The sequence below is a fragment of the Empidonax traillii genome, unplaced genomic scaffold (assembly GCF_003031625.1).
Source record: "Empidonax traillii isolate 1590-97213 ecotype Southwest subspecies unplaced genomic scaffold, ASM303162v1 scaffold329:size853407, whole genome shotgun sequence".
NCBI lineage: Eukaryota > Metazoa > Chordata > Aves > Passeriformes > Tyrannidae > Empidonax > Empidonax traillii.
Window position 1 is genome coordinate 786,376 of NW_020955522.1, and position 26,069 is coordinate 812,444.

At 39.1% G+C, this 26,069-nt stretch overlaps 1 protein-coding gene across 1 annotated transcript in view; it reads right to left on the bottom strand.

Moving 5' to 3' along the window:
- Window positions 1-1,320, bottom strand: part of EGFL6 (EGF like domain multiple 6) — a 39,825-nt gene extending 38,505 nt beyond the window's left edge. The window contains exon 1 of the mRNA XM_027891756.1: window positions 1,242-1,320. Within this exon, the coding sequence (XP_027747557.1) occupies window positions 1,242-1,309 (68 nt within the window). The 5' untranslated portion in view covers window positions 1,310-1,320. The remainder of the gene's footprint in view (window positions 1-1,241) is intronic.
- Window positions 1,321-26,069: the final 24,749 nt, after the last annotated feature.

Here is a 26,069-nt window from a genome sequence, read left to right on the forward strand (position 1 = left end):
AAAGCAACACTTCTAAGAGACATAAATAATCATAATTAAATCAGGCTTTCAAAACTGAATCTGATTTTTACTATTTTCTGTTTCTTCTTCTTAACCATTCAGAGGCAGATAGGATCCTCTTAATTTAGGATTCCTTGTCATCCAAAACTTCCATCAATATGTTTGAAAATCTTTTCTTTCTATTTTCTTCCAATGGAAATGGCAGAGTGACAATCTTGGTAGAATAGTGAGATGCCATCACCATCCAATACCAACTTGGACAGGACAGGCTATAGAGCACTCAGTCATAGGCAGGTTGTACATTTCCCATCAGTTTCTTGACTTAATGTGAAATAACATAATTTTTATCAAACATATCACTCTTGGCTTTAGTTAACTCCAGGCCATACTTTCTTCTAGAAAGAGATAACATCCTTATTTTGCAGTTTTACATCTTTGTTGGAATGCAAATACACATCCAAGAGACTATCAAACACAAGCATTTAAGCAGAGCTCCGCTTTGAGAGCAAATGTGTTTTCTCTAAGATATATGAGCAGGTCTGGAGTTTATAAACTTCCAGTTACTGGGGAGCTGACCACTCGACAGCCTCACATGTGCTGGAACAGCACAGTGTCACTTGCTGATGACAAAAGTTCCTGTTCACAAATCTGATACTAAATAAATAAACCACACAACATCTTGAAGGCTTCACCCGCAGTTGCTGTGAATTTCCCCTTTCCGAGCTACTCGGAAGGCTGCAGTACTTGGCTTCTGGAGAACTGGGAGAGGGAACGCTAGAATGGCTTGATTAGGAGTAAAAGGTTTTATTGATCCTCTCTCAAAATCTCATTCAGTTTCCAGAGCGTACCTGTCTCTGCAGAACCTGAAACCTTGTGAGAGCGGGAAGATTGTAAAGCGCCTGTTTATCCAGTCAGACCAAGAACTGGAGCAGCTCACACCTTTCTATAGGTGGTACAGCTGTTTCCACCGTTCGGACCGTCACTGACGCTGCCGTTTTTCCCAGAGCAGAAGAGCCCCAGCACTGGTGAGCCCCTCGGGGAAGCGGTGCACACGCCGCGGGAGCGCCCGAGCCGGGTGGGCGCCGTTCAGCACCACGGCCCCGGGGACCGGCCGGGGGAGCCCGGCGGGCACGGGCACGGGACGGACTCGCCAACACCCGCACCGAGGAGCAGGACCCAGCCCCAGCCTGGTCAGACCCCCGACCCCTCCGGCCCCCTCCCCGCCCGCCGTCCCCGCTCACCTGCCCGCGGCGGCCAGCCCGGCGGCGAGCAGGGCGGCGAGCAGGGCTCTCCCGGCCACCGGTACCATCGCCGGGGCGCGGGCGGCCCCCGGCGGTGTCTGTGTGTCCCTCTGTCTGTTGGTGGGGCGGCAGCGCCGGAGCGCGGGCGGGCGGCGGGACGGGGCCCTATAACCGGGCGGGGCGGGGCGGACCCGCCTCCGGCTTCGCTCCCCCCGCGTCCCGGGACGGGGCAGGCAGGGACCCCCGGCGGGGCCGGGCGCGGAGTCACGGCGGTGTCCCTCTGGGATAGCCATGTCCCTCCGGCCCGATACCAGTCGCTGCTGCAGGCTCACCCCGTTCCGCACCCGCTGTCCCCCGTGGCACCGTTGCGATGGGCTTCTGTCAGCGGGAAACGGCATTTGCATTGAAAGGTTTCCAGGCTTTGCCTTTCAGTCGCAGGACCATCCCTGACCAAACTTTGTTTCATAGGCTAAGGAAAGTGCTTGGATATAAGGAAAAAGTTCTTAACTAAAAGGGTGGCCAGGAATTGGAACAATCTGCCCAGTGGAATCACTGTCCCTGGAAGTGTTGGAAAATCTTTAGATGTGGTGCCTGGGGACATGGTTTACTGGTGGACTTGGCAGTGTCAGGTTAAAGGTTGAAGTCAATGGTCTTGGAGTCTTATCCAACCTAAACGATTCTAGGATTCTAAGTTGCTATTTAAGCTGCATGTGCTCGCTGGTGACATTCTTTCTTGATAGCTAGTCCTTCGGCTTTGGTGCTGCTGCCACTGCACATAAACTGCCTCACCACTGATATATCCTCCTAGGATAATGCTTGTACTTCGGGAGTGCTGGGGTTTGTGTTAGGGTTCTTCTCAAGATTAACTAATAACTCTATCTTTTTGCAGTGATGTTGAAGCTGTGACTGATGTTTGCAAGCAAACTAAAAATGTTTCAGTGGTAAAATATGTTCTGCCTGTGTTGAAGATACAGACTTTCCCCCAAAATAGGTTCAAGTCACCTTGTAGAGTGGACCAGAGGTACCAAAAGATGGCAAATTTAGTCCCACAATTCAAATGACATCAAATTAAAATTAATCTAATTAAAAGAAACACATGTGCAATGCTGATTGTGTGTTGTGCAGGATGGTAGAGACACTTTTTTCTTCTTCCTGGACTCTGGATGCAAAAGCCATTGCTGGTTTTCAGCTGTACTGCTGTCTTTCTGAAATGCAGTAGTACCTTGAGACTCTCTAACTCTCTTCATTAGACTTGCCTTCCTATATGGGAGGAGTAGGCTTTTGGTTTTAGCTAAGTCAGTGCCATGTAGAAAGCATTCTAAATACTTAAAGCTATATTAAAAAATTTGTAGTTTTATTATGCACATTTATTCCAGCAAATAGATATGAATGAATAATTTGATGCTGGGCTTGCCATTAAAATATTGATCAGTGTTCAAGACAAGTTTTATTGGTCAAAAGACAATTAATTTCTGAATAGTGGTGCATGTAGTCTGTTATGAGCTATAATTATTTCCTCAAAAATCTTTACTTTTTATGAAGAGTGCCTTGTGGATAGATAATAAAATGATTACCTGAAACTCTGTCTTTAATTTAGAACAATAAACAAGGACAATGGATTTAATGACGCATGTTTATATGTGCTAGGATATTCATATTTCACTCTTTAGAACTTCTAGCCTGCAAGATACCTGAGATCCCCTTGTCACTGAGTTTTGCTGTGTGATTCCCAAGGTGAGAAATTCTCAAGTCTCAGGTCATGATTCATCCCTGAAAAGATGGGACAGAGTGAGACAGGACACATATACTCACACTTATCTTGTTAATTAGGTTTTGCTTTAACCACACAGAGAGTTACATGTATCTTTTTCCACAGAAGATGTCAAGACTTTAACTATAACCTCACTTGGTTATAATAAGAATTAAAATTGTTGTAAATCAGCCTGAGCCACAGTGTGTAAATCATGATGTCCTTTGGAGTTTAAACATGCTGATTTGCCACCAGGACATGAAGATTCATTAGAACTCTGGAGGAATTTCAGTTGCACATCTGACACCCTTTCCTCTTCATTCACATTCCTTGGCCATCTAAATAATATTTTTTTATTATTTTTATCAATACTGCAGTTTTGCACCAGTAAATCTGCATTGCTTTGATAGTAGCAAATTTTAATGGAATAACCTCTCATCCACACCTCTTTAGAGGAGAGGAAAAACTCCATGCAAGGTCTCAAGGGAATAAACTGGCTTTCTGGGCTGGTCCCAGAGGTCAGCATGATCTCCCCCATGGTCTATCAGCCCTGGTGGTCCCTGCTAAGTAGTATTTCACATTGCCTGCTGGAATGGGACTAGCCCTGAGTCTCCCCCATTCCCTGTGATTTGTTAGGGAAATGTTTATTGAGATTGTAGTCATAGCTGTCTCCGAAATGAAAGCTAATGGGCAGTTTTTAGACCAATCTCCCAATCTTGTTCTGAGTTCTCACAGGGGCTCTTTCATACCAAGATGATGTAAGAGTGACCTGTGACTTCTATAGTCATATATAACATGTCTTACAGGAATCACCCTCAGCTTTTAGGGAAACCTGTTTTGTACTTCATGCAATCCTGGCAATTAAGACCTTAGGCTTCCTCATGCACTTCAGAGTCGCCTCATGGTGTATTTTGCAAAGTGCTGGGAAATACACCAAAGTCGTATTTGCTTAGGTTTTTCCTACTTTTCCCACTTGCTTCTTCCTCTCTGATGGTTACTGTGGAACTGCTCTGTAGGCTCATGGGCCCTGGAGCTTCCATGCAGGCGAGGAGATTCAGCCTCCACAGCATGCTGGAGGCACACAAAGTACAGACCCTGACACAACTCTTGCTGTACCGTGATTTAATATGCTTTTTTCCTCTGAAGCAGTAGCTCTCGTACTCTAAGGGATGGAAGGGTGCGAGAGAAGATGGTTTATGAGGCTATGGAAGAGCTGAACTAGGTTTGCCTCTTTCTTTCCCACACTCTGGGTATCCTTTCCTCTTAGAAAGGAAAGGGTTGCATTTTTAAATTAAACCTTGAGCTCTGAAAAGTGCTGCAAGTCCCATGTGAAGAACCCAATACCAAGTATCTAATACATAAAGCCCCCTGTACGAGCCCTTGTTTCCCACCTGGCCTATTTTAGTTGATACCTGTGCAATCCATGCGTGCATCAGGGATTGCCATTTCCAGCAGTTTTATGAATGAATGTAATAGAAGATCACTATGTGGATTTCACTGAGGAATTTTTTAAGTATAATTTCCTGGTTTTTATGTAATTTTCCTTAGTTTTAGGTCTCCTGCCAAAAAGATTTAGACTTTTTTTTTCTTCATATTATTTCTCTACATACTAACACACAAATCTTTCTCTGCTTGACTACATTAGCCTGTAACAAAAATAATTCAGTCACAGTTGTTCCTCTTATATTTAACACTTTTCATATGGTAACCCAATAACATGCTGCCTCTTAGTAGTTTTTTGGTTTGTTTTTTGTCAGAAAAAACACTGTACCACAGTGATTTTAAAGTTTGTTTAGAAATACTTTGTTTAAAAAATGTAAAGTTCACGTAATCTATGCCTTTATATTTACATATTAATAAGTGTTAAATAAATGTTATTGTCCTGTCATTCAGTGCTTTGGAGCTTTAAACTTCAACAGGTTGTCCTTTTTAACTGTTTTAAAAATTACAGTGAGATCTTTTCATAGTCCCCTGACATTTTAGGAAAATTGTCAGTGGTCATGAGGAACCCAGAACTACAGGAGTGAGAACTGGGCAGCTGGGCTCTGCACTTACAGGAAGAAGCCAAGAGTCTAAAGACTTTTGTCTGCCTTCATTTTTCTAGATGTTACCAGTGTCTATAAGTATTGGAGGGAGGGTGTCAAGAGGATGGAGCAAAGCTCTTTTCAGTGATGCTGAGCAATACAACAAGAGGCAACTGGCAGGAACTGATGCACAGGAAGTTCCCCCTGAACATGAGGAAGAACTTCTTTACCGTGCAGGTGATCGAGCACCAGAACAGATGGCCCAGAGAGGTTGTGGAGTCTCCCTCACCAGAGATACTCAAGAACTGCCTGGATGCAACTCTGCGCCATGTGCTGGAGGATGACTCTGCTTGATGGGCCTGGAGGTTGGACCTGGTGACCTACTGTGGTCCCTTCTAACCCGACCTGTTCTGTGATTTTGTGATTCTGTGATTCTGTGATTCTGTGATTCTGTGATTCTGTGACTGTATCTAGCTTGAGAGCTGATATGTTTTTGCCAACCAGGATGCAGAGCTGCTTTGTAGAATTCATCAAGCCTTCCTGCACGTTAAAGTACTCAGTTTCTAAAGCAGATATTTTCAGATGTTGTTGAAGTTTTTTGTAGACTGAATGATTCTGTGATTGAATGAGGTTTTATATCTGTCAAAACAGTGAAATCCCTTTAGTCCACTGGGGTAATTAAGTTATGTATAAAGATCATCTGCTATGTGTATTGCCATCTAAATAACTTTGGATAGAAAGCTCTCTATAGCATGGTAAGGCCAATTTGAGAGTGACCAGAGACTGATTTTCCCATTCAAAGGTGAAATGTTGTTTTTAGCCTCGTATTCTCAGCTGACAGACTGTTGTAGTCATGTAATGAATTCAGGTTCTCTCTATGTCTTAGTGTTTGGAGCAGGTGTTGGTTTAAGATTCTAATTTTTCTTATGCTGCAAATATGAATTATTTAATCTTTAATTAGGAATCACAGAAGATTGATGAAGTTGAAACAGAAATACTTAAGCTAAAACATTTACATTAAGCTATAGATAGAGTGAAAAATAACAGTGCACTAAAGACTGAAATATTGCTATAGTGGAAATCCTGGCTATGTCCCTGTTTTTTTTTTTTTTTTTTTTTTTTTTTTTTTTTTTTTTTTTTTTTTTTTTTTTTTTTTTTTTTTTTTTTTTTTTTTTTTTTTTTTTTTTTTTTTTTTTTTTTTTTTTTTTTTTTTTTTTTTTTTTTTTTTTTTTTTTTTTTTTTTTTTTTTTTTTTTTTTTTTTTTTTTTAGTTAGCTGAAGTTCCATTTGTATTGCCAAGTAGTTTCAGATCAAGTAATTTCATAGGGTTTTCATGGAGTAAAATAAACAGAAGAATAAAAGCAAACCATTCATTTCTTCTCATGAATCATTCTATCAGTTTTAACAGACCATTTTGAAACACTAAAAAGTCATGAATGGGGTTTCTGAATTGGAATTGCTGAATAGAATCATGATTATAAAATAAATTGTGCTTTTTTTTTTTTTTTTTTTGGCTGGTTGAGTCTGAAATCGTCCACGTAGTATTGCTTCAGGCTATTTTGGTAAACAAAATTCAAAGTTCAAATTCTTGCAGTTATTTAACTGCAAGATAAATAACTGAGGTTTTAGGAAAACTATCAAATATCCAGAGTTTATGGGACATGTTAATATTGCTTCTCTGATACCATGTGCACCAGGAAAAGTTGGCAGACTAGATTGTCAAAGGCAGAGCACTGGGATTAACAAAACTCTGCTACTAGGAAAATTTACTTGTAACCTCAACCTACTTGTCTATCTGATGGCCTATATCATACCCCCCAAAAGTGTTCTGTTTACATTCCTTTGATATTTAATATTTGATAACATTTTTCAGATTGTTACCATGGTTAAACTCAATGCTGTGGTCCATGGGGCAACACTTGCTGTTCTCCCAGATACCCATAAGAAGGGTTCAGTATATCCAACCAAATTATGGTTTCTGTGAGAGAATCCTTAATTCTAACCAAAATTATTGTAAGCATAAAAGCTTAGTGCTTAGGAAATCCTTTGTATTTTATTACATCTAAATAATTAAAAATCATACTTTCAGGCTGGTGGGGGACCTAACACAACATGAACAAGAGCCTGTTAAAATTACACCTTCAGGCTGCAGTTCACTTTTCTAAACATATAAGTAAGAGGTTTCACATTAGTTTTATATTCCACAGTCTGGAGTTCCAAGTGACATTATAAATTTGTTTGGCAGTAGTAACTAAACTGAAGGATACATATGCCTATTTGATGACTGGTTCAGGAAAACATGAAGAAGAACTCAGCAAAAGCTGACAAAGTTGTTCTTGGCAGCTAAGACAAAGGTCATTAAATGAAAAGAAGATAATATGGAACTGATAAAAAAATCTGAGGGGATCCTAGATAAAAATATGCATGGAAATGTCTAGTCAGGGTTTTCTTTGCTGTAGTTTGGTTCTCTGTCATGGATGTTCATTACTGGTTCAGTTGTGTCAGGTATGCTTTTGAAGTCCATCTTAAGGTTTCAGCTAAAACCCACAAAATCCATTTCATAAGGTTTGCATGAAGCTGAGCATCCTAAAGAGCCATGAAACTTGAAGCTGAGCATCCTAAAGAGCCATGAAACTTACTTCCAAAGTCCAATTCTAATTTGAACTAAAATGCAGATACAGAAAAACCATCTGCGAGTTCATTACGGACAGCACTGGTATTACAATAAATAAACACTTGCTTCTTCTAGAAGAAATCTTTCCAAATGACCTTCTTCAAGTCCTCAAGATTTTTATCTGTCTGTCTACACATGTTTTTGACTCCTTTCATAAGCTCTTTCCTCTTCCCTAGACCTTAATTTTCAATGCTTAAAAATGTGGCTATATCACTTTTCTGAAAATAAGCCCCTCCTGATCTCTGCTCCTAAAAGAACCATTTTGTCACAAACACTTTGTGTAGAAAGTGTTTTCCTCTTCTAGCTATGAAGTGATATGGGAATATTTTAAGTCCGTTTTCACTCTCTGTCACAAAACCCATAATGTACAAGATGAGAAACTGTGTCCTGGAGGGCATGAGGCACAGCATTGCCAGCCTGTTGAGGGAGGGGATTGTCCCGCTCTGCTCTGCACTGGGGTGGCCTCAACTTGAATATTGTGGGCAGTTTTGGGCACCACAATGTAAGATATTAAGCTGTTAGAGAGTGTCCAAAGCAGGGCAACAAAAGTGGTGAAGGGCCTTGAGAGGAAGCCACACGAGGTGTGGCTGAGGTCACTTGGTCTGTTCAGCCTGGAGAAGACTGAGGGAAGACCTCACTGCAACCACAACTTCCTAGTGAGGGGCAGAGGAGAGACAGGCACTGATCTCTTCTCTGTGGTGACCAGTGACAGGTGAGGGAATGGCCTGAGTTGTGTCAGGGGAGGTTTAGGTTGGATATTAGGAAAAGGTTGTTCACCCAGAGGGTGTTTGGGCACTGGAATAAGCTCCCAGAGAAGTGGTCACAGTACCAAGCCTGACAGAGTTCAAGAAGCATTTGGACAATATTCTTGGGCACATGGTGACTCTTGGGGATGGTCCCGTGCAGGGCTAAGGGTTAGACTGGATGATCCTTGTGGGACCCTTCCAACTCAGCATATTTTGTGATTCTGTGAAACTGATTAATACTTTTTTCTTTCTCCTTCTGATTTGGCTCAGAAGTATTCAAACAAAAAAAGGGCGTGGGGGCAAATCAAGACAAAATAAATAATATCATTTAAGTTTCTGGGTTCCTAGGAACTCCTGCAAAAATGTCTCAGTCTCTGAAAACACAGTGGCTTTCTAATACAACATACTTTGTAATACTTCTTGTGGCATCTTCTGATGCTTATAAAGCTAGCTATAAACTAACCAAACATTTGTGCACCCTCTATAAATTATAAGATAGAAAACCACAAAAAGCATGCAAACCTTTTCTAATTAAAATCATACTTGGAAAGGAAGAGCCTCACAGAGATTTTCTTACTTTAATGCTCTCTTCACTGCCCAGCAGCCATGCAGGAATCACTCAGAATTCTGGAGTCCCATCAAATATGATACTGAAATGTCAAACCAAAATTTTGGAGGAGATGTTCTTACTCTTCAGCTGAACTTCCTGAATTCTCTCAACATTTGGTCAGTGTCTTTTACCTCTTCTTCTTGTAAATATTATGACTCTTGCCCTCATACAAATCTTAACAGAATCTAGAGAAGATCCAACAAAAAATAGAAGTGATGCAGAATTAACTCAAATGAAAAAATGACCAAATATGCAATATTTTATAAAACCTAGTTCATTCTTTCAGAAAGGACTCTTCACATAAACATCCAGTGAATACAGTTTCATATTTCCAAGTGCACACATTTCATTATTTATTGTGTTGGTGCTTTTAAAACTATTTTCACTGGTTTTGGTCCCAGTGTGAGATCCAGGTAGAAGATTACTTATCTGTGTTTTCTCGCATAATCAAGACTGCCCTCTTGAAGCTGAACTGCTCTGTTGCTCTCTGGGATATAAATCCTTGCAGGTTTCTGGAGTTGCAAACTATTAATTTCCTTAGGTAATGTAGACATCTTTCACCACTCACTACTTTTGTACATTGTCACTCTGTCTTCTAGAGTGGCACTTACTCTCACTTCTGCATTTGAGAGAATGCTCCCAAGAGACCTCTTTGGAGCCCTCCAATACTCACAGGATGAGGGAGAACTGTTTAAAACTAAAAGAGGAGAGATTTGGACTGGAATTCTTTACGGTGAAGGTGGTGAGGAACTGGAACAGATTGCCCAGCAAAGTTGTGGATGCGTCACTCCTGTGAGTGTTCTAGGCCAGGCTGGGGCTTTAAGCAACCTGGTCTAGTGGAAGGTGTCAGGAGGGTTTGAACTAGATGATCTTTGAAGTCCCTTCCAACCCAAACCATTCTGTGATTCTATGATTTGCGTTTCTGAGTAGGCATCCATCTCTTTGGTTTTAACCCCTCTGTCTTGAAACTTTTTCCTCCAACATGTATTCCTCTCCTTTAAATTTTGCATGTGAGCCACATATTTCTTAAGCTTATATGTGGAGATGTGTTATTATGGATAATTTTAAAATAAACATCTGTTTAACATCTATCTGTTACTAATAGGCACAGTGGAAAGCTAAGTGTATGCCTCAGGTCCCTCCTGGAAAATATTTTTGCTGCGTTTTTTTTCCCATTCCCAGCTGTGTGCATATTGTAAATAAATTTGTACTCTGAAACCATAGTGTTTATGTCCAACTGCTTTTCTCCCTCATCCATTCCTTCTCTCCTTTTCTTAAAGGTGACTATGCAGAAACATCTGCTTTCTATTACTCCGTGTCAAACAGAAAACAATAACAGTGCTCATTAAGAAGTTTCCATGTTTAACCTTTGCGTAACAACTTTCAGAGAAAGAAGACCTCCCAGCTTTTTTCTTTAAGAACTTTGCTATTTTCTCACCATAAACTCTCCACAAGGCGTTCAGCAGTAACTGGAAAATGACTGCTTTTAAAATAATAGCTGTTGTTTCAAAATTTACGCAATATTTCTGAACCTCCTCATTCACACGACTAACCAGAGTTTGTTTCCCTGAATGCACAGCATGGTTCTAAATTAGCCCAGCCAGCTAATGAAAGCTCAAAAGCAATCAGTGTTTCAGCCTGATTGGTAGGTGTTAATTAATGTCTCCTGCAGTTACATGTGGTCTGAGATCAGGAATGATGGAAAAGCCCTCAGGTACACGGTGATTATTGAGGATGGTCCTGTGCAGGGCTAAGGGTTGGACTTGATGATCCTTGTGGGTCTCTTCCAACTCAACATATTCTGTGATGCTATGATTCTCTGACTGATGGTAGGATTCAGTAGACAGCTGTATACCTGCTGGGCTTGTTTTGAAATGTTGCATCCCGCTGGTATCTGCTGTGCTTAAACATGTAAGAGTGCTCATTTTTTCTGTTCTTACTGGAGACTGAATTCCCCACTTCTCTACATGGGAGTGTATCCATTCTGAAATCTAAAGTACTTCCTCACTGCACAGCATTTAATATTAACTTTCTGTATTTAGTGCAGATGGATTTATATGCTGCTTGCCTTTTTTTTTTTTTTCCCCCATTACTGGTTTGCCTAAGCAGACAGGTGGAAGTGGATAAGTATAGATGCAGGTTGAATGGATGCCAGGTATAGAAACAATCTGTATGATGTAATCTGCAGATCTCTACAGTGCTAGTAACAAAACCAGACTCATATTAGCAGTTACAGCCATTACCTTGGTGTGATTTTACCTGACACAGTGTGTTTTGTGTATCACCATTCTTGACCACGTGTAGTAACTTCTGATGGTTTATAACAATGAGTAATGGCTAATCCTGACTTGCTAAATTAAAATCCAGTTTAGGTTGGAGGGAATTACAGACTCTTTGTCACTGGTCTGTAATTGCATTTGTGCTGTGTAATCACACTTCCTGCATGAAGAGTCACCATGAGGGATTGGACACTGGGATATTCCTTAGTGAACAGATGCCTACAAACATCTTAGACCCATGGGGGTAAAATTGTCACAGATGAAGTGCACAGATTTCAGAAGCTTTCAAGATGAAAGTAAGGTCTGGAAATGTTTATTGGTTTCAGCTTTCTCTGTACTTCTTACAGTATCAATTTTCCTTTCCCACTATGAGTCTGTGAGTATGTAAAGGGGAAATCTGAAGTAAAATCAAACAACATTTCCAAGCAGTTCTGCCGTTTATGACTGTGATTCCCAATGTTTCTGCACCTTAACCCCACCTGAGTCATATAATCACCAATTTACGGAAAAAAATCCTGAAAGTAGGAGTTCTTTGTCCATCTTGACAGAAGTGTTCTGATAGGGCATGCAAAAGGTAAACAGCTTCTTTCCAAAAAGGTGAATCAATTACCTGTCTTGCTCAATAATTTGGATTTTCATTTCTTTATCATTAATTTCAATCAGCACAATAAAGAAGTCAAGTATCTTCTTGCTGGAAGCAGAAGAAATAGATGTGCCATGGCTTGAAATGGCACTAGTAGCTAATGAATCCTTCTGTGTCTCTATGATTCTGAGCCTGGCAGAAAGCTGTCTAACATTTTGCAGCAGTCTTCCATTTCCAATATCATTATCAGTAAAAGAGGCATATTTATTAAGCTTAGATATAACTCATATGATAGGCAGTTTATTAAAAAGGAGAGTTTGGCCTACGGGAGGCATCCAGTGCATTAGTGCAGTAATGGTGAGCTCTGGTGACAGTGGAAGCTGTGCAGACCCTGTGGGCTATGCAAGCAGCAGAATGCACTGAGAAGGAGGATTAAAAGTAAAAAGAAGAGTTGTGATCCAGAACTTCTGACTGCCCAGGGTAGTCTTGTCATCCTGCTGAGAAAAAAAGATGGAATAAGTAAGAGTTAAAAATGGTTTGTGTCAGCATTGGAAGAGGGCTGTCTTTGTCACTGACCTTTATGTAGGAGAAGGGCTTTTCTGTTCTTGAAATTAATGTTTTTTGCAGTATAAATCTTAGTAGTTTGAGAGTACAGAGAGGCATCTTTGTGTTTGCATGTCTTAGAATTGGAAAACAATGTACAGTGCCCTGTCTCTCCCCAGCAATCTGTTTAAGAGAGCAAGCTTACATCTCCTGCCTTGAACAAGAGGGGTCTCTGGAGAAAATCTCTTGCCTAGAAACAATTGCATTGCTTTGTGTCACTGAGTGTTCACTGTTTTCTGGAGGCAGATTATAATACTGAATAAATGCCAGTGTCTGTCTGTGTTTTAATGTGCATAATTGTTCTGGTTTTCTTTATATAATTGAACATTTTTTTCACACATGTGCTGCTAATTGATAAAACAGCCCCATGTGAGAAAGAATGGCAGGAAATACAAAGTGGAGAAATCCCAGCCATCTCACTGTAAAATCTGTGCTCTTTTGTGCTGCACACAATGTGTTGCATTCTTTTTTCTATTTCATAACTCTGTGTGCTTTATTTGCTTAGAATGCATCTCTTGATTTAGAAGTGAGTAGGTCAGTTCCTGTGTGTTGGGGGCATTCCTCAGAAACTTCAGCCTTTGAGCCCTGATCTATGACAGGAATGAAATGGCTGAGCATGGATTTTGTGACTCAGGTCCATATAGGAATGTTATATTAGATTTCCTGAACAACTAATTAACTGAAGAAATGTCTCATCAGAAATTTTTTTTTCATATTTTCTCATATATTTTTCTTATTTTTACTTTCTCCTTGAAGATTAGATTGACCTGTACTTCTGGCTGAGGATTGAGAATATGAAATTCTCCTTGTCTTTTCTAAAAAGCCTCATGTTCAGCAAAACACAAAACTAAATCGCTTATGACCTTCTGTAGTACAAGTTCAGTTTGAAAGTTTGATATTTAAGCAGTGTGTACTGCCAGTCTATCCACTGTTCTAGGTGTAAACATGATGTAGGCAATCCAGGTGGGGACAGGTTGTCAGAGAGGTATGAAGACATCCTAAAGTTCTCATTTCCTGTAGCAATTACATCCTCTGAAGGTTTCTTCAGACAGGCCAGAGGCCAGCAGCAGAAATCCCATCATGACCATTCCTCAGCTGTAACTGTTTGCTGCTTGTGCTAGTCAGGAATTTGACATTTGAAAACGTGGCAGCACCATCAAGCCAAGATGAATCAACTGATAAAAAAAGAATAAACATACACAAGTTTGGAATGATGACACATAGTTTATGCATAGGCTGGATTCCTCTCTTGGGGTGGTACTGCTGATAATGGTGTTTAGATACTCAGGGTCAGGATGGCAGCATAAACCAGCAGATATAGTCTGTACTACCTTCTAATTCATTTTTTTTTAGAAAAGGCATTGATTCTGACTTACACATGAAAGATAAAAAAGAAGTGACTCATTGTCTTCAGTAGGCAACTTAACCAAAAATTTATGGTAATGATGACACCAAACTCTGTCTCTCTACATCACACTGTTTAATGACATTCCTTGCTGAAATATGAAGAGATTGCATTGCATTGCATGCCTTAATGTTACTGTTCCTTTTCAATACCTTCTCTGATATAACATAACCTAACTTGGAGATTTTATGGTTTGATTGTGAAAAACTTTCATTCTTTTCCTGCTGGGACAGCGGCTTTGTTAATAGCGACTTGAGAAGAAGAAGAAATAAGTTTTGGTAACTTGAGGAAATTCTCTTCTGGACATCAAAATATTTGCCTATATTATATAATTTATTTCTCTCAAAAGATACCACAGCACATAGAACAGTGAGTAAAGCCTTAAATAAAACTAATATAAACCCCAATGCATATAAATGACTTGTACCAAAGAAATTGCTTTTTATTAAATGTGGCACTCCACAGCTCAGAAGGGCATCTTCCTTCACTATGTGTTTCAGAATCACAAAATAGGTCACCCTGTAGACTATCTCCTTCTCCATTGCTATTAAAGGTCTGGGTTATTATTTATCTTGTCTCATTCTTTTATGAGAGACATGGCAATAAAACTCACTAATCTGTCCTCCCACAACACTCTGTTGATAAGCTGGGTAAATCATAAATGATTCCTTTCAATGACAGTAAATTTGTTTCAGGGAAAGAAGGAAGAAGTAAATTAAAATGGGAACCTAGGGAACAACTGAATATCACTTTTGCGTATCTTCAGAGATAATTTTTATTACTAGTACTAATAATAATCCCCAAATTGCATTCTGGGAGAAACCTACCTCTTCCCACACCATCCATTCTCAGACCTTGGATATAGGTTGTGTGCGTTTGCCCTAATAGGTAGCTGGATAGATTGACTGACTGATCCATTGGTCAACTGATCTACTGAGTCACAAAATAAGTTGGGGTGGCAGAGACCTCTGGAAGTCCTCTATTGAACTCACCTGCTCAAAGCAGCTCTAATTAAATCAGATTATTGAGGACTTTGCCCTTTCAAGTCTTGAGCACCTGAAAGCGTGGATATCTCACAACCTTTCTGGACAGCTGTTGCAATACTTCACCACCCTCATTAAAAGACGAAAAATGTACTCCTTATATCTAACTGGAATTTCCCATGTTTCAGGCTGTGTCCATTTTCTCTTGTCTTGTTTCAGTGAACCACTGAGAAGAATCACAGAATCATAGAATCATAGGATTAACTGGGTTGGAAGAGACCTCCGAGATTATTAGGTCCAACCCTTGGTCCAACCCCACTGTGATTACTAGATCATGGCACTCAGTGCCACATCCAGCCTCATCTTAAAAACCTCCAGGGATGGTGAATCCACCACCTCTCTGGGCAGGCCATTCCAGTGCCTGATCACTCTCTCTGTAAAGAACTTCTTTCTAATATCCAACCTAAACCTCCCCTGGCAGAGCTTAAGCCCGTGCCCTCTTGTCCTACTGTTCATTGCCTGGGAGAAGAGACTGACCTCCACCTGGCTACAACCTCCTCTCAGGTAGTTGAAGAGAGTGATGAGGTCACCCCTGAGCCTCCTCTTCTCCAGACTAAACAACCCCAGCTCCCTCAGCCTCTCCTCGTAGGACTTATACTCAAGTCCCTTCACCAACCTTGTTGCTCTTCATCTTCTTCGCTTCATCTTCTCTATATCATTCAGTCCGGTAGTTGTAAGTAATGAATGAAGTTTTCCTTTAACCTTCTCTTTAAGACAGAACAGACACATTTCTCTCAGCCTTTTTAGATATGTCATGTGCTCCAGCCCTCTGACCCTTCTGGTGGCCCTCTACCAAATTTGCTGCAGTATGCCAGTGTTTTTCTTGAACTGGAGAATTTAGAAGTGGACAAACTGCTCCAGATCTGGTCTCACAAGTGCTGAATAGATAGAAATAATCTCCTTCTCTGATATACTGGCCACACTCTTGGCTAATGCAATCAAGGATTCAGTTAGCTTCTTTGGTGCACACTGCTGTGTGCCAGCCTGTTGCTCATCCAGACACAGCTCCTTCTGCAAAGCTGCTTCCCAGTCCTTCCCGAAACTGTATTGCCACATGGTGGTATTCCATTCCAGATGCAAAAACTTGCATTTGCTTTCATTTAACTTCATAATGTCCTTCTTAACCTATTTCTCCACCCTCTAAAGACTCTTTGAATAGCAGCCCTGCCCTCTAGCACAGTGAACACTCATCTCAGTTAAGTGTCAGCTGTAAGCATGCTGAGGATGCATCATGTCCTTCCATCAATGTTAAACAGGATGGACCCCAGTGTATAAACGTAAGGGATGCCACTGGTCACTCCCTGCCAGCTGGATTTTGCACTACTCATCACAACACCTCCACACACCAATTTCTCCAGTTTTCTTCCTGCCTTACTGGTCACTAATTTGTTGATAAGGGGGCAGTGGCAAAGGCTGTGCTTTGACTAGCCACCAAAGTTACTCACCTTTCCACAGAAAACAATCAGGTTGCTTCAGTGTGATTTCGCTCTGCTGTTTTGTCACCTGTTCCAAGAGAAATTTCTATGCACTCAAGCTACCCCTTTACATATATTTACTGTGGATATAAATAGATAAATCAACATACATAAACACAGACAAGCTTGCATATGACGTGCCATATCACTAGTCTTTAGTGAAAGAGCACCTAGACACAGTTCATTCCTAGACCATATGAAATCTAGGGTGTTCAAACCTAGTAAAACCTTTTCCTCTTCAAATTTTGTCAGTCAAATGCTTTTCTTAAAGGACAGAGAAATCCAAAAGGTGGCAGGATTTTAGAACTAGATTTTAGTTTATTAAATCAGGTAAACACCAAAGGCAGGTCATATTATCTTTTCAAACTGCTTGCATTCATGCTGAACAAAACTACTTCAGGTTTCTAACTTTAGGAGTACTTTTGGAGAGCTTTTGGAGAGTTTGACATGAATTTTTCTTCAACAGCTTTGGGTTGAACATTTCCCATCTCCACCTCCATCTGGCAGATGTGTAAGGAAAACTGTGTACTTTCACACTTGCATTGCTTCCATAGTACCAAAACATGAGAAAAAAAATCTCACCATATAGAAAAATATAAAGCCTTAATTAATTATCACTACAGCCTTTTTTTTAATTAAGTTTTTAATTTAGTAATTTAATTTTTTTTTGTCCCTCTGGCCCACTGAATGAGCAAAATGGTGTACTTGCATATATTGATGTAAATAAATTAGCTTCACTTTTATGTTTCTGATAGATTTTAAATAGATTAATAGGCACAGCTTTCTTGTTAACTTCACTTTGGAGAGGCACTGGGGTAGCGAAGATGGAAGAGACTGAGAAAAAGTGGAAAACTATTTTCCATTCATTGCTAAAGGGGGAATTATTATTATCTGATTTCTTCAATGTCACTCTCAAAAGTGCATTTTGGAGGTTTTCTTAAAGGTACCAACTGTAAAAAAATACTCTTGAAATTTGAGAGATACTAAGATAAATACATTTTTTTTAATTATCTGCTCAGATTAACAGTAAAAGTAACAAACAGTGTTGTTTCTTCAGCTTTGAAAATTACCATTAGATCTGTCAGGATGATTATTGCAGCTACAAAACAATCTCTTGCAAAATGAGTTTGTATAGCATATGTTGTCTTTGTAAAATTGGAGGCATTTTATAACATCAAAGTTATAACATTACAATTGTCAAATTGAGAGAATCTTTCCATTAAACTTGGATTATACATGTTGAATATATGCTTCACATTTTGATACTGTGTATGTAAACCTGCTCTTGCACTAATGTTTTTCTCTGTGTGGATTATTTCTAGAAAGACTTGAAGGGCTAGGAAAAAAGGAACAAAGGGTGGAAACAGATTTTATAGTTTGGTAGGCTATCTTCCAGATTTGTGGAGAGGTCTTAAAAATAAATTTTTCTTCATATTAGAATTATCTGCCACAGCAGAACTGAGCCTATACTATCATGTTACAAACAGAAATCCAAACACAAAATTCGGACTAGGTAGCTTATAAAAATGGACATTGAATCTGGTCTGAATTCAGAGTGAAGGGATGTTCAGGACCATATCTAGTTTAGTAAAAGAAGGTAGACTATTTTGCTAAAGCTCTTGGATGGAAATTTGGAAATGTTATGGGTTTAGAATCTGCCTGTAGCATTTGTTTCTGGTATGATAGTGGGTAAGCCACAGGAGCAACTTACCATTTATGTGGTCACAAAAGTCCAAGATTTGATAACAGCATGGTTGCATAAATATTAATCCATTATATCTAAATTCTATACAGATTGATGTTTACATTACTTTATTCTTCTCACAGAGCTAAAATAATGTCAACTCTGCCTTTTTTGAATTGAAATTAACTTGTCTTCTCTGAGATCTCCTCTTATGGTGTCTCTAGAAAAATTCAGTCTATCTTCAGTAGGTAGCTTACACTAGAAAAAAGAACCCTTAAAGACACTAGTTATAATAAAAAAATAGAAGCACAATAGAATTTAATGGCTGGAGTAATTGTAATTCTTAGCATCCAAATTATTTTGTAGTAATAACACAATGTGGTTAGTAAATGGTGAATCATGACAAAAATGTCAAAAACTGAGATTATAACAGTTTTAGATTCCTTTTCCTTTCCAAACAATGAGAGCAGAGTAGATCTATTTTTCTTCTAAAGATACGTCAATAAAACGATGTGTTCTAGTATAATTGGCCTGAAGCCTACAAAGTTGTTAAGTCTTCTTGTTCCCTGGGTAAAAACCAAACACATACCCTTTCTGCCTTTCCTTCGGGATAGATGGTGATGGTGTGTACACAGCACAGTGGTAATGAGCTAAACCAACACAATGTCCTGTGCTCTGCTTGGCTGGTTGGTGGATGCTTGGCCACAGTGCCTGTGTGTTATCAGCTGTGACATGTTTCTGGCTGAGTCTGACCAAGTCCCAGCAGTTGTTCCCTGGTGGCAGAATTACTTTGCACACACTGAGCTTTCTGAGGAGAATCCCCTGTGAAACAGTTTGAACTGATATACATAAAACTGGATACGTGGCTGTGTCAGTTCTTGCTTCTCCCTGCTCTGTTGGGCCACACCAAGTCTATCGTAGTCAGGGCTTACCAGAGCCCTTCATGAGTCTTGTGAACGCAGTTTTTAATCAGAGGGGGATGCTGCTTCCCTCAGGACAGCCACGTTTCGTGGTAATTCTGAACACATGGGCACATGTTTAATACCACAAATGTCTGTGTTTCTGTTTCTCTGTAGTAAAATACAGGTCTCATGGTATCATTTACCCTCTCTTAAGCACCAGAACAGGAAGGAGTGTGTTCATAGTATTACTGAGTCGGGGATTTAAAACCTAATGGAAACCAGTTCAAATACATTCAAGCTTTTATACAGTGCCCATTTCCTGAGATATTACTTTATGATGTTGGTCAAGAGTGTCTGTGTATTTGTATTTTTTGTGCATTAGCTTCAACAAATTAGGGGTTAATTTGTCGCAAACTTCTAAAGAGAAATGAAACAATATAATTTAAATGTGTTAATTCCATACAAGTTTGGCATGTAAGAAAGGAACTTTGACAACTAGTTAATGATGTTCTGATTCTAGTCCACCCATTAATAGCAACCAAGGAAACCGGGGAACAGAAAAGGATCAGATTCTAGTCTGGGATGTATTAAGGTTTCTCTTCTCAATGGGCATTAAATACGTACATCTAAGGGAGGAACTTGGCCTTGCAGCAGAGTTTTTCAGACCTAGCTGTATGACCAAACTCCTTAGATGAAAACATAAACTACATTGTGCCTGCTGTGAGACTACACTTCTTGGGAAAACAACCCAACAAGAAATGCTTCTCACTCCTATTCTCATCTGTGCAATCATCTTAGTAAAAAGGGATTTGAGACACTTTGTCTCTTCTGTCTCTATTGCTTTTCTGTCTCTGTAGTGGTTAGATTTCTTCTGTATTATTCTGAAACATAAACCCATATTTCTTTTAGCTATTGAAACTTCCTGAATATTTGCCTTGTTTAGGTACCCCACAAAAGATCAATGGGAATTGCATACTCAAAAGACAGTTAAAAGGAACTCTTTCTTCTTTAGAACAAAGAAGAAATATGGTTAAATATATCATATTCAATTAAATATATCAGTTCCACTGATTGAAAGAACTTGTAGGCAGGTAACCCATCACTACTGTAAAGCCATTTTATGAGGAGACAATTCTTTATTATTTAGAAATTTTTCTGGAGAGAGGAGAGTGAAAGTTGTTACCTGATACTTGGTTTTATCTGGTGGTGGCTCCATGAGTTGTAGAATTTGGGTTTGAACCTGTTAAATTGGTGTTAACTTACAGGACTTAGCTGCAGCTTAATAAATAGAAAAAAAAGTTGAAGTTAATCACAGCCAGTGTGATTGCTACATGGTGCCCTCTGCTAAAATCACAGCTCTAAATTCATCAAGCCTTTTCTTGCAAATAATTAGAAGTGAATATTTGCAGCATTGAAGTAGTTTCTCTGCCTCAAATCCTGCAATACTTTCTCAGAATCTGTCTTGAACCTTAGTACTTTGGACAAGGAGAAAAAGTAATAGGTCATAAGTATAATATGCCTATGGGGTAGTATACTAAATCTACTGTCAAAGAAAGAGAGTTGAAGCTTGTTAGTCACCATGGGAGGTATAGGTTTTACCCTTGGTTTTGGGGACAGTTGCCTATTGAAATTCTGTTGATGAAAAGTTCAACTAAGGTAAAATGGGGGAGCAGTATAAGAATTACTTCCTTCTATTGGAAAGTAAAGTAAAGATGAATAGTCTGAAGAACTTTGAATTTTCTTGTAGTGTAACAAGAAGGAACCTGTCAGAAAGGGACCTCCTGAACACCTATTTCCTGAGTATTTAGAAGCTTTCTGACTGAGGTAATGACTGAATGATCAGATAATCACTTGAATAATCATCTGGCATTAGTTGTTGAGCTCCCACACATGTTCTGTTGAATAATCCTGTACTTCTGCATGATGGGTGGTAGTTTGATTCTTATGAAGTTATATGGAAATATATAATTGGGGGTAAAACTGGGATTCACCTTACCTAACTCTATCTGACCAATCTTAGGTTGGGACACGAAGTTCTCTGAAGATGACCATGTCCTTGCTGCAAAGCAAACAAAGGATGACTGACTTGTGCATAGGCTTTCAGATACCCCAGCTAGGACGGGTGACTCTCAGCTGCCACTCTCCTTCACTGTATTCCAGAAACTGGTGCAAATCACATCCTTACACACATCAGGTACCTCTAACTTTCTGGTAGACTCAGATCATCATAATCCAGGTCATGCACATTTATTAAATGGAATAGAGAGTCTCATCTGCCCCTTGGGAAACATTTTTTCAAACAGAAGAAAGGAGGTTTCTAACATATTTCCACCTACACCTTCTCTGGTCAAATACAGCAAACTTATACAGACAGAGAACTAGTCTCCCCACAGAACAGCAATTTTCCAGGCACCAAATATTTGCTCCTAATTTGTTATAGAGTTATTTAGTATTTTCAGTGGCTCAAAATACAGCTTGTAACTTACCTTAAAACAAGAGGTAAATGAATGGAATGCTACAAATACACAAAAATAGTCCTTGAGGATGATGTCCTTAATGGTATTTTCTTAGTTCTCTGAAAGAAATGTCTTCACTAATGTCACTCTTTTCAATCATGCATAAATGGTTTTATGTGTAGTCTGTGTAGTTTAATTAGATTATAATAAAATAGTCAAAAATTCTGTATTTGTCATGTAGTTGACATTTTATTTAGTTTTCATGTCACCCACATAAAGTGCAGTGGAGGCCTTTTTTTGTTGTTGTTCACTATAGTGGATCTAAAGGACATGCCTTAGGATAGGGGGATATACATGATATACAAATCTGCTTGAACTCTGTAAACACTAAATAGCTGCAGCAGCCTTTGCAGTGGAAGGAAATGGTCATGAAAAACAGAACTTCTGGATTTGGGCTGGGCTGTGGAAGATTAAAGCAGTTATTTGAACCGTAGTGTTATCTGTTGTCATAGAGGAATTAAGGTCTTGTCAGTGCAAGGCTTTTTGGTGGCTGCAAGAACAAGACTTAGTTTTAACATTTCCTCAATTCTCACTGGTTAGCTAAGGGATGTTAATATTTCTACCAGAGCTTTCACATGCAATTCATATGCTACTGGAAAGTACTTTGATAATGTAACTTTATGAGCAAAAATACATGATCGTGCAACATGATATCTGAGGATATTTGTGAAGTGTTCTCCGGATAAGAAACCCTCCTGTCTGTACAGAGCCAATTATTCTTTACTGCTGGCTGCTCAGCAGGCTGAGTATCATGAAACTGTAACTACAAATAGACTTTTTAGGAACCAAAAAATACCAAGAACCTTAGAATGACCTGTGATTGTCTGCCTTCAGCTTATTATTCCGTCAATAATACTTTGTTAAAGACTGCATGTGAACATAACATGTCTCTTAATGTAAGTGCAAGAAAATTTAAGCTCCTTTATAAGATACCTGAAATAGTATCATTCTCAAGAGCAAACACAGACACGAGCATACAGCACACCAGTGGGCAGTGGGTGAACCCAGTTTAGCTTGTAAGTAAAAGCTTGTGAAAGGGGAACAAAAAATTCAAAGAAGTAAAAGAGGGAGCACAAAAAGCCCAAAACAGTCTGCAAACGCATTTTATTTAGGAGAATGATGAAGAATAGAAAGAACATTTGAGATGTCAGGAAAAGGTGCTTCAAACCATCAGCAAAGCTTGGGAAACCAGAACTTCTGAAATTATTTGCAAATATTTTACAGAATTGCACGGTAGCCACATCTGCCTCTTGGCAGTCTCAGTTTCTAGCTACATGAACTTGAATATGGTTTTGGATAGTTATTCTTGCCTAAAAGTGGTTTGGGCCTGTGAGAATTGTCAGCTGAATTTACCAATAATAAATAATTTGAACATTTAAAGTATAGGCTTTTACTGACTGTGCAGAATTATATCTAAAGAAACATGTTATCACAATTACATCAAATGCTTTGAGAAGATGTCAGTAGTGCTGAACATTTTAAACAAAAAATGTTTTGCATTGTAGAGAAAATAGTCTGACTATCTTCATAAAAAGTAACTGTAAAGCACAGAGAATATATTTCCAGCACTGTACTTGGCAGCATGCTTCAGCTGTGAACCATATCAATCTGTGAAATGCATTTTTGATCCAGCCTCAGCATTTTTAGCAAAGAAAATACTAATGAAATATTTTTGCCCAGCTTATTAAACAGCTAGTAATATTTTAGAATTACTGGTATGAAAAATAAGTGTTAGCTTTGAGACTTCCTCATTGGTGTGAAACATATGTAAACATCTGTAAATCTCTTCTGAAGTGAAGTACTTCCATCCTTCCCATTTGCATTTCCCACTAGCTTGCTGAGCTAGTGAATGCATGAGTATTCTCAAGAGTTATGCATTTTGGGGCCTGTTTCCAGTCTAAGTGCAGTGGTCTGATTTCAGATGGGTCACTCAAGTGACCTAATAACACTGAACATTTTTTCTGTTTTACAGATATAGGCAGTTGGCCAACTGTTGGAGATAACAGCACTTTACAACATGTATCCTCTCATTGTGAAACCATATAAGAAAACAGACATATTGTGAAATAACGGGAGTGAGTGAGATGTTATTAATAATCTTCTTTATTATGGTGGTGCCCACCAAGACAGGGACTGAATTCTGTGCAAACATGCAAAACTGAATACATTTCTTGTATATTGGACCAACTGACTGTCATCAGACCTGGAGAGATTAATTTTATACTTTTTAAAGGATTATTCCTAACCCAAAGATTTTTAAAGTCAGAGGAATGACTTCTAAGCAAATTTAATTGATTTTGATTGAAGTTTATAATGAAACTGGAGCTTCACTGTTCATGCTCTGGGTCAAGAGCTGCACACGTGAAGAATGTGAATGTCATCTGCAGTGAATGTCCTCTCCCAGCCACCTCTGCTCTGCTCTTCTTCGGCTTTCAGTGCTGCACAAAGCGGCTCATGGTTCATGGGACCTGAAGACACAGATGTGGCAATTTGAGAACTACCAAATACTGACTTCTTTGATAAACTACCTACTGCTTAGTTATTCTTATAAGCTTACAATCTGCTTGGCAGTCTGCTCCTTCAGAGCCATGCTCAGAGGCATGGATACCAATAACCTGCGAGATGCTAATAACATTGACATTAGCATCCAGAGAAGAATTACTGGCATAAAGCTGGGAAGAGAATACAAATCTAAAATTGGTCCTGGCAATTTTGTGTGTAAATACAAAGAGCATTGATAATTTAACTAGAAAAATGCAGTGTAATTTAATTTTCCCAAATAAATCTGTGTATGTCCTACATTTCCTTTATACTCTTGCTTAACAATGTCTGGATTCTGGAGAGGGGGGAAAGTGGGCTGGGAAATATTTTGCATGTGGGAATATATGGCATATATTTCAACTCTGTATGTACATATTCATTATGTATGTACATCTCTTGCAGGTGTAAGGTTAGTAATTGTCAGTACTCACAGACATATTCATATCTTTTAACACTATGCACATCATCTTGCAATGCCTGGAAAGAACGCATTTTGGAACAGCAAACATCCTTTCAGCTCCAGGTGCAGAGGAGTGAGTCCATGAACGCTCCTGGAAAAATAGAATAAAAAAAGAAAAAAAATACCGACCCTTGTTTAAAGGAGACGACTAGAGGTTGTCTTTGGTTCTTACTCTGCTGAAACACATATTGTAACTCTGAACAGGGCACTGGGAACCTGTGTCCTGTGTAGAATATGAGAGAGGGAAAGTAATACAGTGAATTTATATCTAGTACTAAACCTGGCTAATATTTTAAATTTTTCACAATTTAAAAAATGGTATGACTGACACTGCTCAAGGCTGTTTCCTCAGCTGGTCTGTAGTTCCAGAGTCAGCCAAAAATGCCGTAGGTGTGTTGAAGTATCAGAGTGAGAGAAGTTACATATTCATGACACTCAGGTGATGTTAGAGGAGATAAACTGATTTATTCTTGCTGAGTAGCCTGCCAATTTCTTTGCAATTAGCTTGCATATCATCTTACCCTAGAAGCAGTGCTGTGGAATAAATGAAGTAAGAGTCATTGGGGTTTTATCCTTTTTTCCTTTTTTTTTTTTGTCATCCTTTAAAGAGGTCAGTAGTGATACCTATTTTTATTTTTTTTAATCTTGTTTTCCTAAAACAGAAACTACATTCACAATGATTTTATCTGAGAGTATTTTTTTCCTATTCTTCTCTTACAGTCATTACAGTGCCATGTAAGGACAGCAATTAACTGAAATGTTCTGACATTCACAATGGCCATTTTCATTAAGTTCTGTCCTTGAGTAGCATTTTGAATTTTGCTTTGCAGTCATTGTGACTATGTAGGTCTCAAGGGATCCTCTTTTACACAATTTTTGTATTCTATTGTTCTAAGGACTAAAATTTTTAAATAGTATAATATAAGTATAAAGAGAGGGAGCTGGGATCATGGCAGCAATGGTTCAAATGCAAGACTATTTAGAAATTATATATTTAAAACTGGAGTTATATCTATTGAAACTAGAAATATTTGGTGGTCTTTGTAAGGAGTGCCTATCATTTATTTGGGCGGGATGTGAAGTTTGGGTAAGATTAACCCCACTTTTTACTATTGTCTCCTTGACTGACGTTCTCACCACCTCAGTTATAGTCTGGATATAGAAAGAGTAGCATTGGGTTTTAAGGGTGTGAAGACATCTGCACAGGAAAGAGAAAAAGCAGATGAGAGTCAAGGCATCAGACAGCTACCTGATGTGGATCTTACAGGAATCAATTAATTCTGAATTCTTTTAGAAAATTATTTGGAGTTTTCCGGTTTTGCATTTGTCTCATGTGTCCAGTCCAGTGGTGCCCTGAGGGAGCACAAATGTAGAGTAAGGGGAAAACAGGTAGCGTGGAAATGGCTGAAAATTATTGTCTAAAAGCAAACTAGTAAGCATTCATGAAAACTGCAATTAGGACAACAGTTGCTTGCTTACAGCTCCAACTGAAACAATGTTTTATAAGAGAAAAAAAAGTTTCCATGCTTTGTAG